Here is a 17,763-nt window from a genome sequence, read left to right as displayed (position 1 = left end):
AAATTGTATTGTAGACTTGTCAGCTTGGGCAGGGTACCCCATGGTCACTTGTTCCCTGTATTTTCTTCACTTGTAGTTTTCTGTAATGATCTTCATCTGTTGCAAGGAGACTCTTTTTATTTATTTATTTTTAGTTTTTTTATTTTTATTTTTTTATGAGAAGAGTAAGAGCTATACTTGGCCATAAGGATAAATATCTAGAATGTACTTTATGGTTTAGTGCTGTGATTCTCTTGAGGGGATGTCAAATGACCCTTTCACAGAAATCCCTTAAGACCATCAGAAAGCACAGATATTCACATTATGATTCATAACAGTAGCAAAGCTATACTTATGAAGAAGCAATGAAAATAATTCTATGGTTGGGGGTCACCACAAAATGATGAACTACATTGAAGGAAGGAAGGAAGCTTGAGAACTACTGGTTTAATGAAATGGTGGTTGTGTGTTCTTCTTTGAGAGCCATGGCCTCACTAGTCCTGAGCAGTTGGGTGGGTTTTCAGTGACAGGCATGATTACCCTCTTGTTGAGTGGACCTTATGTCCAACTAGAGAGCTGTTGGTTATTCACAAAGGATGCATGCCACTACCGTACCCTTAAGGTTATTGTACTGTGCTGGTTGTTGCTTTGGATCATAGGAGTCATATCTGGGTAGGACTATTGGTTACTTCACTCCCTTGGAAGCTTGTATGGAACCAGTCCCCAGTAATTTGAAATGGCAGGAATAAGGGTCCTGATTGGTGAGATATTGATTAGGGGGACTAGGGATGAGAAATAAAGAAGAAAAAACAATAGCTGGGACCAGAGGATCTTATATAAGCTGATACAAGTTTATTAAGAAGTAGAGCAGCTTATATACTATATGCAGGGGCAAAATGCCTAAGATCAATAGAGAGCTAAGTCAGACAAAGATGTCAAAGAGAACACAGGATACCTCAGACACAGATGACTGAAAACCACAGCTCAAGGGGAAGAGAGGGCATCCCAGAAACCTTGACCTCTGTGAGGCACTGGCTCCAGTGTCAGGCATGCCTTGCCAAGACAAGGACACAGAACTGATGTTCCCTCTGTTATCTGGGTTATCTGACTCAATATGATCTTTCCTTGCTCCACCCATTTACTTGCAAAGTTCATGGTTTTATTTTTCTTTACATCTGCATAGTGTTCCATCTATATATGAAAACACATTTTCATTATCCATTCCTCAGATGAAAGGCATTACATTGTTTCTACTTTCTAGTTATGGTGAATAGAGTGGCAATGAATGTGGCTGAGGAATTACTTGTAGAGTAGGTTGTTGAGTCCTTTGGCCATCTGCCGAGGAGTGGTATAGCTGGGTCACATGGTAGATTTACTTGTAGCCTTGGATGGCTCTCCACACTGATTTCTAGAGTGGCCGGATTGGTTTGTAATCACCCACATGAAGTTCTCCTTTCCCCCCACGTCTTCTCCAGTGTTTGTTGTTGGTTGCTTTGTTGATCACTGCGTTTTGACTGGGTAATATGGAGTCTCTAAGCTGCTTAGATACCAGTTCCCTAATTGCTAGAGATGGTGAGCATTTTTTCTTTTCTTACTTTCTTTCTTTTCTTTTTTCTTTTTTGGTTTTGTTTTGTTTTTCTTTCTTCCTTTGAGCTATTTCTTAGCTTTTTTTCTTCTTGTTTTAAGAACTTCTGTTTAGATTTCAACCCTTCTTGCCCATGGTTCATTTGGGTTTTTGACTTTTGAGTTCTTTGTATATTATAGATATTAATCCTCTGTCGGATGTATAGCTGGCAAAGAATCTCTCCCAATCTGTGGGCTTCTTCTTTAACATCTTCATATCTTCAACATCTTCCCAATTGATTGTTGTGCAGAATTTTTTAGTTTTATGAAGCCACCCTCTATCAATCACTAAGCAAATGGGATCTTACCCAGAAATTTCTTTTCTATACCTCTGTCCAGTAGGGTGCTGCCTATGTTTTCTTCCAGCATTTGCAATATTTCACGTTTCACATTTAGGTCTTTGATATATTTGGCGGTTTTTTGTTTGTTTGCTTGTTTTGTATTGTTTTGCAATAAAAATATGCTATAGATCTCAACAGAAGGTTTTCAAAAGAAGTAAAAATGTCTAAGAAACAGCTCTAAAATGTTCATTGTTCCTAGTAATTAGGGAACTGCAAATTAAAACAACTTTAGATTTCCTCTTACCCCAGGCAGAATGGCAAAGATCAACAAAGCCTCCAACAAATGCTGAAGAGGCTGTGGGGGAAAGGAACCCTTATTCACTGTGTTCCTTGATCATATCCATTCCCAGCTCTCTAAGACATTTGTTTTTTGTTAACCCTTCAGATCCATGGTTAGAGTAGTTGGGCTTCAACAGCTGGAAACTGGTTGTGATTGGCTAAGACAGGGAACCATCTCCTGACACAGATGAGTGGCCCAGCTAGAGCCTGGAGCATGGGTACAGCTCTCATCTGTGCCCGACTGACCCCTACAAGGTCTTGCCTTTACCCTACCAAAGACAAGATATCACATGTGAAATCAACTTCTCCTGTGCCTTCTCTAGCTGCCCATCCTCATGGGCCAGCTGTTTGTTCCTTAGCTGCTGGTGAGCTGTGTAGTAAGAGCATCAAAGTCAGCATGTGGTGCTCTTCTGGCTTGTGAGGCTGGAAGGCCAACACTCTGGGATTGGCTTATATAATTCCTGGTGAGGTCTTTTGTTGTTGTTTTTAATATGGCTGCCTTCTTGCTGTCCTGACATGGTAGAGAGAGACTGGGGCTGCAAATTCTGCTCTATTTTACAGGGACTCAGGTCCCATCAAGAGAACCTATCCTCATGATCTCCAACCCCAATTGTGTCTGTTGTGCTGGGGTCACACTTTGACATAGAACTTTGGAGACACTGAGACAGTGGTAGTGTCTTCAACGTATACTATTAGATGCCAGTATTAAGATGCTCTTCACGAAAGAGCTTGCCGAAGTAGGAAGAGTGTGTATAAAAGCTATGGGCTACAGGCTCAGTGGTCCCCATTGGTCACATTAATATTTGGCATTTGTCTTTCTTTAGTGTCGTGTGGGAGCCGATGGGTGATGGGAAGAAGGTCATTTCCCTGGCCGACAGCCACATCCTGCTGTGGGACCTCCAGGAGAGCTCAAGCAAGGCTGTGGTGAGTAAGAAGGAAGAAGGTCTGAGTCACTGGTGGCCTTTGGAATTGGACCTTTTGACTGAGTTCAGAGTACACTTCCTGGTCCTCACATTTGGAATTTTGAAATTAACTATCACAGAGGGAATGATGCAGGGACTGGGATATCAAGTAGACAACTGAGTGCTAGGCCTTGTGGGTACAAGTTGAAAGGACTGTGAGGTGCTATTGAGCCTCACTGAGGATGGCTTCAGGTTCATGTTTGTTGTTTTTACAAGGACATTTTCAAGGTATGCTCCTCTAAAAATCATGCTTTGATGAGGGGCACTTATACAAGCTAGTTCCATATCAGTGCATAGCTTTTCAATGTATTTACACATACTTAAAAAAATAAATTCTAGCACTTTCTCAGGAGCCGGTTTGTTTTCAGATATTCATTTTGAATGTTTTGTAGAGTTAAATATTGTGTGTATTTTTCACATTTGATTCCTTAAGTCTTTCTTTTTAAAAAATACATGTTTATAGCCATTTATAATTTCATTGTACTTGTCAAAATATCAGTTGTAGAAAGAAGAAAACTCAGGAACCCTGCAACAAAACCTTATAGTGTTACATCCCCAGGGGTCATGTGGTTACCTTCACAGCATCCTAGCGTGGGTTCCTCAGGTGGCCATGTCTTATGTTTATTTGTTTCCATAAAGCTTACTTAGCTCTATTCCCTCTTGGTGCCTTACAATATTAATAATGCCCCTAGGTTAAAGAGAAAACATGAGTAATGATTCATTGTTATTAATATGAGGCATAGATGCTAGACTTCTTAAAATATTAAGTTGCTTTTTGAAGCTTAAACACTCTGACCACACTGTCAAGTGAAGTTCGAGTTGGCGTGTTTTGCTAGAGCACTGATAGTATTTTAAAGGAGAAAAATCATCAGAAAAAGACAGATCACCACACTATATATAATAACCCCAAATCCACAGGAGACAGGAGAGGTAGTGCCTGGGCTAGCCCATGGACAGGTCTAGACCTAGGAACACACTTACTTCCCTCACCCTTAGGAGATATGGTGGAGGGCTGGGCTCTCCAGTTGTTCTTTAGTTGTATCTTAGCTGTCACAGTTTCAAAAGGAAAGGAAATACTTTTCCCATGCATACCAGGCAGGCCTTGCTATGACCCTGGGAAGAATGAGCACAGCCTCCTAAGCACTCTTGGTGTCCCTGAGCAGGGAGTGTGCCCAGCAGAGGCCCAGGGGACAACACTCTGGAGTTGAGAAGGCCCCACTTGCCCTTTGCTGTCCTGCACTGTGGTCAGCTGGTGAACACATCTTAACACCCCAAGTCATCACTAAAGCATTTCATGTCGGGGTGATTAATCTGTAACTTATTTTCTGCAGAGACCAATTTAGTTTTCTCTCCCCCTTTTTTATCTGCTGTCAGCAGTTCTGTCAATATCCCTTTGTGACCCAGTGCTGTGGTATTTAATACAGAAACCTTCCCATCGATTGCAGCCTCCTCATACTAGCTTCTCTTTTTCTATTGTTTGAGGATATTGCCTTCTGTGGTGAATTTAATCTTATGCTCACTGCATCATTACCTTCTGCAATTAAATTGGAGATCCTTTGCCATTTATAATCATTAGCTGAACCCTGGGGAGGCCTGGAGTGGGAGGGTCTATGGGGTATGTGGACACTGATGAAGGCCTGGGCTGCCTCCCTGTTTCCATCTGCTCACTCATCTCCACGTCCCGCTGCCCTCACCTCTGTGGACACCAGTAATTCTGCCATGTGGCAAAGCAAAGACCCTGGTGCTGCCTCTGTTAGTGTCCACAAAGGAGTTCCTTAGTGTGATGGGTCTTACACATGCGGGCGCCTGTTAAGGACCAAAGCATATTTTAGAGACACAGTGCTGCCTGGAGTTCTTTTTTTTTCCCATTAATTAATTAATTTAATCACTTTAGAGCCTGATGGAAAGCTCCCTCCCTCCTCTCCTCCTACCCTCACATGCCCCTCCCCCAAACCTCTTCCCCTTCTCTGAGAAGGGGAGGTACCCCCATGGGTACCAACATACCCTGCCACATCAAGTCACAGCAGAACTAAGTGCATCCTCTCTCACTGAGGCCAAAGTAGCCCAGCTAGGGGAAAGGGATCTAAAGGCAGGGGCCCTTTGTTAGGGGTCCCACATAATGGCCAAGCTACACATCTGCTACATATGTGTAGGGGGTCGAGGTCTAGCCCATGCATGCTCTTTGGTTGGTGGTTCATTCAGTCTCTGTGTGGCCCCATGGGGCCCAGGTTACTTTACTCTGTAGGTTCTCTTGTGGTGTCCTGTACCCCTTTGACTCCATCAGTTTGGTTGTAGGTCTCTGCTTCTGTTTCCATCAGCTGCTGGATAAAGCGTTTCAAAAGGCAGTTATGCTAGGCTCCTGTCTGCAAGCATAGCAGAGAGTCATTAACAGTGTTAGGGGTTGGATCTCTCCCATGGGAAGGGTCTCAAATTGGGCCAGTCATTGGTTTGCCTTTTCCTCATTCTCTGCTCCAACTTTATTTCTACACTTCTTGTAGGAGGTCAAATTTTGGGTTGAATGTTTTATGGGTGGGTTAGTGTCCTCCTGACTCCACTGGAAGTCCCATCTGGCTACAGGAGGTAGCAAATACAGGCAGGCACCTTAATCCCTGCTACTAGGAGTCTCAGCTAAGGTTACCCCATAGATTCCTGGAAGCCTCCCCCACCACAGAGAAGCCCCCCCCTACTGATTTACTTTCTCTCTTCCAGTATGTGCCTCCCTCCTGCATCTGATCCCCACCCCTATCTCTCCCCAGCCCATCTCCCTCCCTCCATCTATTTCAGGTGCCCATTTTACTTCCCCTTCTGTGTGAAATTCAAGCATCTTCCCCTTGGGCCCTCCTTGTTACTTAGATTCTTTGGGTCTATGAATTGTAGTGTGGTGATCCTGTACTTTATGGCTAATATCTACTTATAAGTAAGCACATACCATACATGTTTTTCTGTGTCTGGGTTGCCTCACTCAGGATATTCTTTTCTAATTTCATCCATTTGCCTGCAAATTGAATGATGTCTTTGTTTTTAATAGGTAAATAGTATTCCATTGTGTAAATGTAACATTCTTTGCTTGAGGGACATATAGGTTGTTTCCAGTTTCTGGCTATTCTGAGGAATAAAGCTGCTGTGAACAGTTGAACAGTTGTCTTTGTGGTATGGTGGGGCATCTTTTAGGTGGTATAGCTGGGTCTTGAGGTAGATCCATTCTCAGATTTCTAAGAAACCTCCAGATGGATTTCCACAGTGGTTGTACAAGTTTGCATTCTCACCAGTATTGGAAGGGTGTTCCCCTTGCTCTACATCCTTGCTAGCATGTGCTATCACTTGAATTTTTTATCTTAGCCATTTTGATGGATGCAAGATGGAATCTCCGAATCATTTTGATTTGCATTTCCCTGATAAGTAAGGATGTTGAAAATTTCTTTAAGTGACTCATGGGCCATTAGAGATTCTTCTGTTGATAATTCTGTTTAATTCTGTACCACATTCTTGAATTGGATTGTTTGGTTTGCTGGTGTCTAATTTCTGGAGCTCTGTATATATTTTGGATAATAGCCCTCTGTCAGATGTAGGGTTGGTGAAGATCTTTTCCCAATCTGTAGACTCCCATTTTATCCATTGACATTGTCCTTTGCCATACAGAAGCTTTTCAGTTTCATTAGGTTCCATTTATGAATCATTGATGTTAGTGCCTGAGCTGTTAGGTTCTGTTCAGGAAGTCTTCTGGGCAAATGGGTTCAAATCTATTACCCACTTTCTCTTCTATCCGATTTTATGTTGAAGTCTTTGATTCACTTGGACTTGAGTTTTATGCAGGGTGATAAATATGGTTCTATTTGCATTCTTATACATGCAGACCTCCAGTTAGACCGACATCATTTGTTGAAGATGCTTTCATTTTTCCATTGTATGGTTTTGGCTTCTTTGTCAAAAATCAACTGTCCATAGGTATGTGAATTTATTCTAGGTCTTCAGTTCGATTTCATTGACCAACCTCTCTGTTTTTATTGCCAATACCATGCAGTTTAAAAAAAATTATTATTGCTATTGCTCTGTAATGCAGCTTGAAATCAGTGATGGTGATGACCTCTAGAAGATCTTTTATTATACAGGATTGTTTTAGCTATCTGGGTTTTTTACTTTTCCATATAAAGTTGAGAATTGCATTTTCCGTGTCTGTAAAGAATCGTGTTGGAATTTTGATGGGAATTGCATTGAATCTGTAGATTACTTTTGGTAGGATGGCCAGTTTTACTATGTTAATTCTACAGATCCATGAGCATGAGAGATCGTTCCATCCTCTGATACCTTCTTCAATTTCTTTCTTCAGAGACTTGAAGTTCTTGTTGTATAGGTCATTCACGTGCTTAGTTAGAGTTCCACCAAGTTTTTTTTTTTTGTGCTATTTGAGGGGTGAAGGATGTTGTTTCCCTAATTTCTTTTTCATCCAGTTTGTCTATTGTATATAGGAGGCCTATGATTTTTTTTTTTTTGAGTTAATTTTGTATCCAGCCACTTTGCTGAAGGTACTTACCAGCTGTAGGAATTCTCTGGTAGAATTTTTGGAGTTATTTATGTATACTGTCATATCATCTGTGAATGGTAATACTTCTTCCTTTCTAATTTGTATCCCCTTGATCTCCTTTCATTGTCTTATTCCTCTGGCTAGAATTCAAGTACGATATTGAAGAGCCATGGAGAGAATGGGCAGCCTTGTCTTGTCCCTCATTTTTCAGGAATTGCTTTAAGTTTCTTTCCTTTTAATTTGATGTTGGTTATTGGCTAGCTACACATTGCCTTTATTGTGTTTAAGTATGTGCCTTGTATCCGTGATCTCTTCAAGACATGAAGAGTTGTTGATTTTGTCAAAGGCTTTTTTAGCACCTAATGAGGTGATCATGTCATTTTTTTGTTGTTGGTTTTGTTTTGCTTTGTTTTGTTTAGTTTGTTTATATGGATGGATTTACATTGATGGATTTTTGTATATTGAGCCACTCCTGGGATTAGGCCTACTTTATGGTGGTAGATGATGCTTTTGATGTGTTCTTGGATTTGATTTGTAAGTATCTTTTTTTTTGCTGGGGTCGGGGTTCAGTGTTAGTTTTTGGTTTTTCGAGACAGAGTTTCGCTGTGTGGCCTTGGCTGTCCTAGCCCTCTGCCTCGCTGAGTGCTGTGATTACAGGCATGTGCCACCACTCCTGGCTTGTTTGCCAGTATCTTACTGCTTTTGCATCAGTGTTCATAAAGGAGATTGGTCTGAACTTTTTTTCTTTGTTCAGTCTATGGTTTAGGTATTAGGGTGACTGGTCATATCGAATGAATTTTGGCAGTGTTCCTTAGGTTTCTATTTTGCAAAATAGTTTGAGGAGTATTGGTATTAGCTATTCTTTGAATTCTGTCCTGAAACCATCAGGCTCAGGGATTTTTGTGGCTGGAAACTTTAATGACTGCCTCTATTTGCTTAGGAGTTATAGGAATATTTAAGTGTTAACCTGATCTTGATTTAACGTTGCTAAGTGAAATCTATAAGGAAAGTTTTCTATTTCACTTAGACTTTACTATTTTGTAGAGTATAGGCCTTTGAAGTAAGACCTAATGATTCTTTGGATTTTATCATTGTCCCCCTTTTAATTTCTGATTTTGTTCATGTGGAGTTTTTTTTTTTTTCTTTTAGTTAGTTTGGCTAAGGGTTTGTCTATCTTGTTGATTTTTCTCAAAGAACCAGCTTTTTGTTTCATTGATTCTTTTTATTGTTCTTTTTGTTTCTTTATTGATTTCAACCCTGAGTTTCATTATTTCCTGCCAGCTACTCCTCTTAGGTGTGTTTGTTTCTTCTTTTTCTAAAGCTTTCAGATGTGCTGTTTAGTTGCCAGTATGAGATCTTTTCTATGTCTTTATGAAGGCACTTAGTATTATGAACTTTCCTCTGAGCATTGATTTCATTGTGTTCAGTAAGTTTGTGTATGTTGTGCCTTCATTTTCATTGAATTCTAGGAAGTCTTTAATTTACTTCTTTATTTCTTCCCTCTTTATTTCAACCTCTTCATGAAGTTGTAGGCTTTCTCTTGTTGTTGATGTCCAGATTTAATTCTTGGTGACCTGATAATATACAAGAGGTTATTTCAATTATTTTGAATTGGTTGAGGCTTGCTTTGTGACCGACTATATGGTCCATTTTGGAGAAGGTTCTCTGAGATTCTGAGAAGGAGGTACACTTTTTTGTGCTTGGGTGAAAAGTTCTGTAGATATCTGTTAGGTCCATTTGATTCATGGCATCTATTAGTTTCATTATTTTTTTGTTTAGTTTCTGTCTCCATGACCTGTCAACCTGGTGGGAGTGGGTTGCTGAAGTCTCTCACTATCAGTGTGTGAGGCTTGATATGTGATTTAAGATTTAGTAATGTTTCTTTTACAAATGTGGGTGCCCTTCTATTGAGGCATAGATATTAAGAGCTGCAATGCCATCTTGGAATTTTCATTTGTTGAGTATGAAGTGTCTTTCCCCATCTCTTTCAATTAATTTTACTTGTAAGTCTATTTTATTAGTTATTAGAATAGGCACTCTAGCTTGTTTCTTGGGTCCATTTGCTTGGAAAACCCTTTGCCAGCCCATTACTTTGAGGTAATGTCTATGTTTGTTGCTGAGATGTGTTTCTTGTGTGCAGCAGAATGATGCATCCTATTTTACGCATGCACTCTGTTAGCCTGTCTCTTTTTATTGGACAATTGAGCCAACTGATGTTTAGAGATATTATTGACCAATGATTGTTAGCTCCTGTTATTTTGATGTTGGTGGTTTGTCTGTGTATCTCTCTCTCTCTCTCTCTCTCTCTCTCTCTCTCTCTCTCTCTCTCTCTCTCTCTCTGTGTGTGTGTGTGTGTGTGTGTATGTGTGTGTGCACACTTCTCTTTTTGGTTTAACTGCAATGGATTTCTTTATTTCCTGTGCTTTCTTGGGTGTTATTAACCTCCTTGGGTTGGAATTTTCCTTCTAATATCTTTTGTAGAGCTGGATTTGTGCATAGATAATAAGTTTGGTTTTGTCACAGGATATCTTATTTTCTCCATTTATAGTGATTGAAAGTTTTGTTGGGTATAGTAGTCTGGTCTGACATCTGTGGTCTCTCAGGGTCTGCAAGACATCTGCCCAGGCCTTTCTGACTTTTTGAGTCTCTGTTGAGAATTCAGGTGCAATTCTGATAGGTCTCCTTTTATATATTACTTGGCCTTTTTCTCTTGTAGCTTTTAATATGCTTTCTTTGTTCTATACATTTATTATTTTGATTATTATGTGGCAAGAGGATTTTCTATTCTGGTTCAATCTATTTGCTGTTCTTTAAGCTTCATGTATGTTTATAGACTTTTCTTTCTATAGGTTGGGGAAGTTTTCTTCTACGATTTTATTGATAATATTTTCTGGTCTTTGGAGCTGTGAATCTTCTCTTTCTTCTATTCTTATTACTCATAGTTTTGCTCTTTTTTATAGTGTCTCAGATTTCCTGAATGTTTTATGTCTGTAACTTTTTAGATTTAACATTTTCTTTGACCAGTTTGTTAATTTGTATCATCTACACATGAGATTCTCTCCTTTATCTCATTTATCAAGTTGATGATGCTTATTTCTGAAGTTCCAGTTCTCTCCCCTAAGTTTTCCATCTCCAGGATTCCTTCAGATTGTGTTTTCTTTATTGCTTCTACTTTCATTTTCACGTCTTGAATCATTTTATTTACTTCCTTTACCTATTTGATTGTATTTTCCTGTATTTCTTTAAAGGATTTATTTGTTTTCTCTTTGAAGGTCTCTATCTGTTTGATTGTATTTTTGTTTTTCTTTAAGAAATTTATTCATTTCCTTTTTAAAGGCCTCTATCATCTTTATAAGGTTGAACTTAAGGTCATTTTCTTGTTCTTTGGCTGTGTTTGGATATCCAGGACTTTCTGTAGTAGTATAAGTGAGCTCTGGCAGTGCCATATTGCTCTGGCTCTTGTTGATTGTGTTCTTACATTGGCCTTTAGCCATCTGGTTGTCCCTGGTGTTAGCTGGATTTGCTTGACGCCAACAGGGCTTCTTAGGGAGGCAGATAGAGCCTTGGGCCTGACAATGGGGCTCAGAGAACAGCTCACCTTTGCTGACTGTGCTGCAGGTGGACCTGAATGTTCCTGGGGCCCCCTGGTCTCAGGATTGTAGTCAGAGCTGTGAGCCTGACAGTGGAGCTTAGGGGGCAGAATGTTGCTTATCTATTCTGGCTATGCCTCAGGAGGGCCAGCTAGGCAGGAAATAGACAGGGAGGGGGTCTGAGCTGGATGTTCCTGGGACCCTGCATGCCTCCTCAGGAAGGAGGTGGAGCTTGGGGGAACTTCTGGCACTGCCTGAAGTTCTTAATTAGTATTCACAGCAATGTTTCCTTTTACTTTTAGCTCCCCTTTCCCAGAACTAGATATGGGTTGGAAATATTTTTCCTACCATGTCACCTTTCTTTTCATCTTTTTGGTATGGTCTTGCACAAAGCACAAGTTTGGTTTTGTCTTGCTTTCTTTTTGATTTTTTTTTAATTCATCGAGAATTTTATACATGCTTTAATCGTATTCGTCCTCCTCCTTTAATTTATAGATCCTCCCCTGTCTCTGTACTCACCCAACTCATTTTCAATTGGTATACAAATTCCTTTCATTATGGCATTTTTTTAAACAAAATTTGCTTTTGTTATTTCTCTTCCTACCACCCTTCTATCCCACCAAGCTTTATCTTCCCACACAAAAGGCTTTCATTAAGAAGAAGAAGAGGAAGACTTTAAGATGCACAGGCTTATAATTCCACTAATCAAGATGCGGAGGCAGGAAGGCTGCAATTTTAAGGCTTATTTATTTATTTGTTTGTTTGTTTATTTATTTATTTATTTTGACTATAGAGTGTGTTCAAAGTCAGAATGGACAACTTAGTGAGACCCTGTTTTGAAATCAAAGTCAAAAGGGCAGAGCTCTAAGTCAGTGGTAGAGTATCCCTAGCAGTCCCTGAATGTGATCTCCATAACAGCAGAATCCTGAAATAAGTGATATCCCAGCTTCCTCAGCAGCATCCCAGACAGCACTTCGTGTTGTTAGCCATGCACATTGCATTGCCTCCCAATGTCCACAGTGCACAGGCTTGTCCTTGAGTCGGACCTCTGGTCCAGACAGATGCACAGTGATGGGGTTTCTTCAGGGGCCCCCACTGCCTTTACGGCCCACTGTTTAGCTTGTTTTCTCTCTATTCTCTTCTTGTTCTTCTAGTAACCACCTATCTTCTTGCCTTGTTATTATTTGCACAGCTTTGTCTTTTCCAAAATGTCACAGAATTGAGACCTGACATATATGGTGTTCAACTCAGCTTCCCTCACTTTGCCAATGCATACAAGGTTCCCATGTCTACTCATAGCCCAAATGCTACTTCTTAACCAAGTACTGACCATCTTGGGGATTGTCCTATAGCTTAAGCCTGAGAATTTCGAGGAGCCTTGGATTCCAAAGGCTTGCTCATCCTGGTCTTCCTTGGTGCCTCTGTTTTCTATGTACATTGAGATCCATGAACCAACTGAGGCACTATTTACCTAAGGCCTTGCATCTTGGACTCTACCCAGAGGGATCATGTGGCCTTCCACCAGGCAGGTGAGTAGGAAAGTGGCTGCTCCTGTTTAGAGTTTATCTTCTGAGGTATTTGGAGAGGTTACTATCTGAAAGTTTCCTGACTGGCTTGTATGTGTATTTTGCAGGGTATATGTAGGCTTCCTTAGGCATTTCTGAGTCTATTCTGCTGGTGTTTACTGCTGTGGCCTCTCTTTCTGTACATCTGAGATGAGTAAGGCCAAAAGCAAGCCTGGAAAAACTCAAGGCCCCCCGTGGTCAGCCTCCTCCTCCCTCCTCCTGGAGTTGCCTTATGTGTCGTACAGCAGCTACAGCTCTGCTTCACTGAGCAGAGATAGTAAAGAGTGCACATTACCCCTTCTAGTCATAGATCCCTCCTTTGACGTCTTCCCTTCCTGCTTTGTGTTTGGAGACCTGGATGATAGGAGAATTTGTCATCTCTAATCAAGAAAAGCCTTAACACCCACACCTATGGAGTGGAATGCTGTGTATGTGTCTTTACTCAAGCAGTTCCAGGGAGATTGGGAGGAAGAAAGCAAGCAGACAATGAGTAGTGGTGGCTGACTCCACAGTGAAGATGACAGGCATTGCTCTCTATGCATCTCTTGTGACCTGGGGCTAAGGTGAAACTGTAAGAGACAGCTGTGTACCAGGCCAAGGTCAGTGGATGTCAGAAGTGATCCCTGGCAGCTTTGGAGAAGCATCATTTGGTAGATTTGTAGTGCGTAGCTACTTCTCACTGGTGTTTGACTACATTTAAATTGAGATGCAGGCCTCATGGCTATGTGTTCGTTGACCCTCTGACTTGATAGATAAAAGCAGGAGCCTTGAAGAGGGCAAGGAGCCTTCTGAAGGGCACTTGATATGAGTGAGAGTTGCAGGACTGGCCTTCCTATTCCAGTAATGGAGATTCCCAAGGTCCTCACCTGCCCAGGCCCTGTCTCCACCCTTCAAGATGGGAGGAATCTCAGTGACTGGCTCATAACTTCAGTTTGAGTGGCTTCAGTGACCAGTGACATTGTGCCCCAGGAGGATGAGTTTGATTTTTGGCAAAAAGTTATTTGGAACAACATGCTGTAAATGAGATTGTTAATGGAGCTTGTTAAGCTGTTTGGTGGAAAGGTGAAAAATAAATGAAAAACTGATTTTCTTGTGAGACTTGCATTCCAATGTGTTGTGAGTCTTGTCTGAATTATGAAAGTAAACGTTGTCTTTAGAGCCTGGGCTTGAGGTAGAGATCAGTGGACTTAGATTTAGGGCAGCTTACTGGGTTTAGTGACACACCTGCAACTTGAGTGCCAGGGAGCTGGGGCAGGGGAACATCAAGAGTTCATGGTCTGCTTGGTGCTCCAGATTCAGGGCTGAGCTTGTGCTTTATATGCAAAGCTATCTCCTTCTAAAAGTGACTATCTTTCAGGTACAGAGTTTACTAGGTACTTACATATCTTGAGTAGCTATCTGTGTCTTTGGGTTTATAAACATTACAGATAACTCTCTGATCCCCAGCCCTGGAGTCATGTGTCCAATAACTGAGGGCTGGTGTCCCCGACTATAGGGAAATCTTCCTAGCAACGAGTAGATCTACCTCTTTAACACTATGTTTACAGAAAGAAGCTGCTAATACTGGAGTTGTGGTGCAGTCCTAGTTCTGAATGCCCACCTCTCCACATCCAGGTTCCTCTGACAGGTGACCCACTGTAGAACCTGTGGTGCAATACCTAGATGTTGCCTTGGTCAAGGCTGAAGTGATGGAGGACAAGCAAGGGGACATAGGCTTTAGGATGAAGGCCTGTTTAATGCTGCTCTGTAACAGGATGAGCCTAGGCAGATTGCCATGCTTGCTTGTTCAAGCATCTTCATTATCTGCTAGAGATCATGGAATATAATAGCAGAGTTGTTTAAGGACAGAATTCCTCACTGTGGCATGGCTAGCACTTGCCACATACCTGACGGACAGAAGGGTAGGTGAGTGGGAGTTGGATGGTAGGCCCCTGAGAGGGAGGCTAGATAGATAGGTACGCATGGGTACATAGATGCATGGGTGCATAGATGCATGGGTGCATACATGGATGGATGGATGCATGAAGGGGATGCCATAGTACTCAATGTACAGGCTGGATTATTGATAATGGCCACCAAAGATCCTAGAGCAGAGGCAGGAGCTAAAGAAGAAAGAAACTGAGGTACCAAAAAGCAGGTTGTATTTACTTCCTGATTAAATGATGTTCCCAAACTAAACAAATGATAATCAACATTCAATCATGGAAGACATTGATATGTCCAAGGCCAGCTCTTGAGAGACCCAGGCAGGAAGAGCTCAAGTTCAGGGTCATCTTGGGCTACCTAGAGAGTCCCTGTTTCAAAAAACAAAGTGAACTGAAGCCACACTGTAGACACAGTATAACTTAGTTGTTGCTGGCCTTACTTTTCATTAAGTCTTAGTTGTTCCTCACAAACGGTCCTTGTTCCTGGCTAAAGAATTGTCTGTAACTAGAATGATCTCTTCAGAGGTCACTGGGGTCTAATTGGTATCACAAAAACTATCTTTGTATGCTGGTCAATCTTGATAATGACTCATGAGTTTGTATGTGTGGCTTTCCAGCACCAAGGTGTTCTGTGTAACTAAGACTATAGAACCATGTTTTGTATAAACTGAGTACATGGACAGAATACAGGGTTCTGCTCCCTTGTGTTGTACGTATACCCTATGTATATTTTCTATTCAGGAAGATCCCCCTTCCTAGGAGGCCCCTCCAGATCCTCAAACCAGCCAACGTAGTAAGTATAATTCAGAGCACAGGTGATATATAGGTGACACACTGGCCTCTGTGTCTACTGATGTGCAGTGTCACAAATTGTGGTTCCCACACAAATATGGCAGGACCCCTTCTGTACCTCTCCTCCAGGTCCTTGGTTGCATTAGCTTTCCCATTGCTGTCACAGTCTGTTACAAACGATGAAGAAGGAAGGAAGACTTATTTTAATAGCTTGGTTTCATTCCACCATGGTGATGACAGGGTAGAGCACTTCACATCCTGGTAAGAGCAGAGCAGTCACATCATAGTAGCCGGGAAGCACAGCAAAGCAAAGAATTCAGACAAGATGCAACCTTAAGAGGCACATCCCAATGACCTACTTCCTTTAACTAGGCCCTACCTCCTAAGCTTTCCAGATCCTCCCAAAATATAGCACCACCAGTTGGGAACCAAACATAAAATATAAAGTCAAAAGGACACTTCTTATTTAAGCCATAGCATTCTCCTCCTGGCCCCCAAAGGTCATGGCCGTCTTATAATACAAAATGACTTTAGCCCATTACTAAGAATGCACAGTCTTAACAATGCAAACATTGTTCAAAAGCCCATGTTGATTCAAGGCTACTCTTAGCTGTGTGCCCTATAAAATTCAAAAACAAATTAAATTACTTACTCCAATATACAGTGGCACCAAGTAACCAGCCCTGTTCCAAAAGGGAGGAATAGGAAGACAGCAGTGAAAGATTGGACCAAAGCAAAACTGGAACTCAGCAGGACAAATATTAAAATCTGTAGTTTCATGTCTGGCAAGCAGTACACAGCAGTGTGATATGAGGGCTGGAGGCCTTGGGCCGCCCTGTGCTAATGGTCTGGCCAATTGCAGAGCACACAGCTTCTCTCCTGGGCTGGCTCTGTTCAGTTCCCTCTGCTTTGCTTTGTAGATGTTCTGTGTGCTTCTCATCCCAACATATTCGTATCTCTAATGAAGCTTTGGTTTCACCCTCATGGCTCCACACTACTTTCAGAGGAGCCTTGCCCTTGGGGACAATGCCCTCCCACACACTACCTAGCCTCCAGTCTTTTCTTTCAGATCTTGGTGGAAGCTTCCATGATCCTATAGCTCTTGTATTCTGCATCCTTGTAAAATTAGCATCATGTGGATGATGCCAGGGTCTGTTGCCAGCTTGAGTGGCAGCCAGGTCTTCTTGGAGTAGTAGCAGCCTCTGAGTGCCTGGGCGGTCTAACACAGCAAAAAGGAATCCTACAGGAACAATTCTTGGGCAGCCTCTGTAAGAAGGGCATCCTGGGGTGCTTTGTCTCAAGGGAAAGTCTTTCAGTGGTTTATTCTTTCATTCTTGTGGGCCCATGGGATCTGGCCACTTTCTATGATGCCCTCAAGGAGGCTTCCTTTTGTCCTGTTGAAAAGCAAGACCTTTCTAGTAACTTAGTCTCTTTAGCATTTATGTCAGTTTGTCCACAGTTTTCAATATGCTTGTTTTCTAGCCAAAGTGCATGTTTTTCAGGCCTTTCTGCTGTGTTTTTACTTCTGATTCTCACCGTAAGTCAGGTTATAAGCAGCCAATAGTGGCCCTGCCACAGCCTTGAGGTTTCTTCCTGCGGGTTAGTCTGCCCTCTTTAAATCTAGGCCCTCACATGAGCACCACTCCCACTTTCTCCAGTCTGCATTGCCTTTGCTCTGACCTCACCAGGGCAGCTCAGAGCTCTTGAAACATCCACGTGCTGTGTACTGAGTCATGATAAAATTGAAGAAAAACATTCAGTGCAGCCACCATGCACCAGGCTATTGCAATGTTGCATTTTATTTGATTCTTGTACCCAGGCCTATAAGGACTGTCTCCACTGTGCGCCTGAATTACATTAGAGGATGCCACTCCTCCTGAGACTCAGTGACCTGCCTAGGGTAACCCTTAGAAGCTGGCAGAGCCACACCACCCCTGGGATGGAGTTCCTAGCCGGAGATGGGGACTGGGGGTGCTGTAGTTAGTACTTTCAGATGGTGTTGCAAGATGGCAGGCTGCATTAGGCTGCAAGTGCAAGACTGGGCTCAAGGAAAAAGGGAGTTGGACAGTCCAGTGCAAGAATCAAGAAGACGAAGCAGTTCCAAGGTTGGTTGGTTCAGTTTTTCAACAGCATGAAGGTCTCTTGTCCCATATCCTTCTGCTCAGCCATAGCTACATATCACTGC

The 17,763-nt window shown here is 41.9% G+C and overlaps 1 protein-coding gene across 5 annotated transcripts in view; it reads left to right on the top strand.

Moving 5' to 3' along the window:
• Positions 1-17,763, top strand: part of EIPR1 (EARP complex and GARP complex interacting protein 1) — a 118,563-nt gene that overhangs the window by 87,712 nt on the left and 13,088 nt on the right. For all 5 annotated transcript variants that reach the window (XM_084793605.1, XM_084793606.1, XM_084793609.1 and 2 more), the window contains one exon: positions 3,047-3,146. In XM_084793605.1, the coding sequence (XP_084649731.1) occupies positions 3,047-3,146 (100 nt within the window). The remainder of the gene's footprint in view (positions 1-3,046; positions 3,147-17,763) is intronic.

The sequence above is a fragment of the Acomys minous genome (assembly GCF_964271855.1).
Source record: "Acomys minous genome assembly, chromosome: 8".
Taxonomy (NCBI): Eukaryota; Metazoa; Chordata; class Mammalia; order Rodentia; family Muridae; genus Acomys; species Acomys minous.
This window is presented reverse-complemented; position numbering and strand designations above follow the sequence as displayed.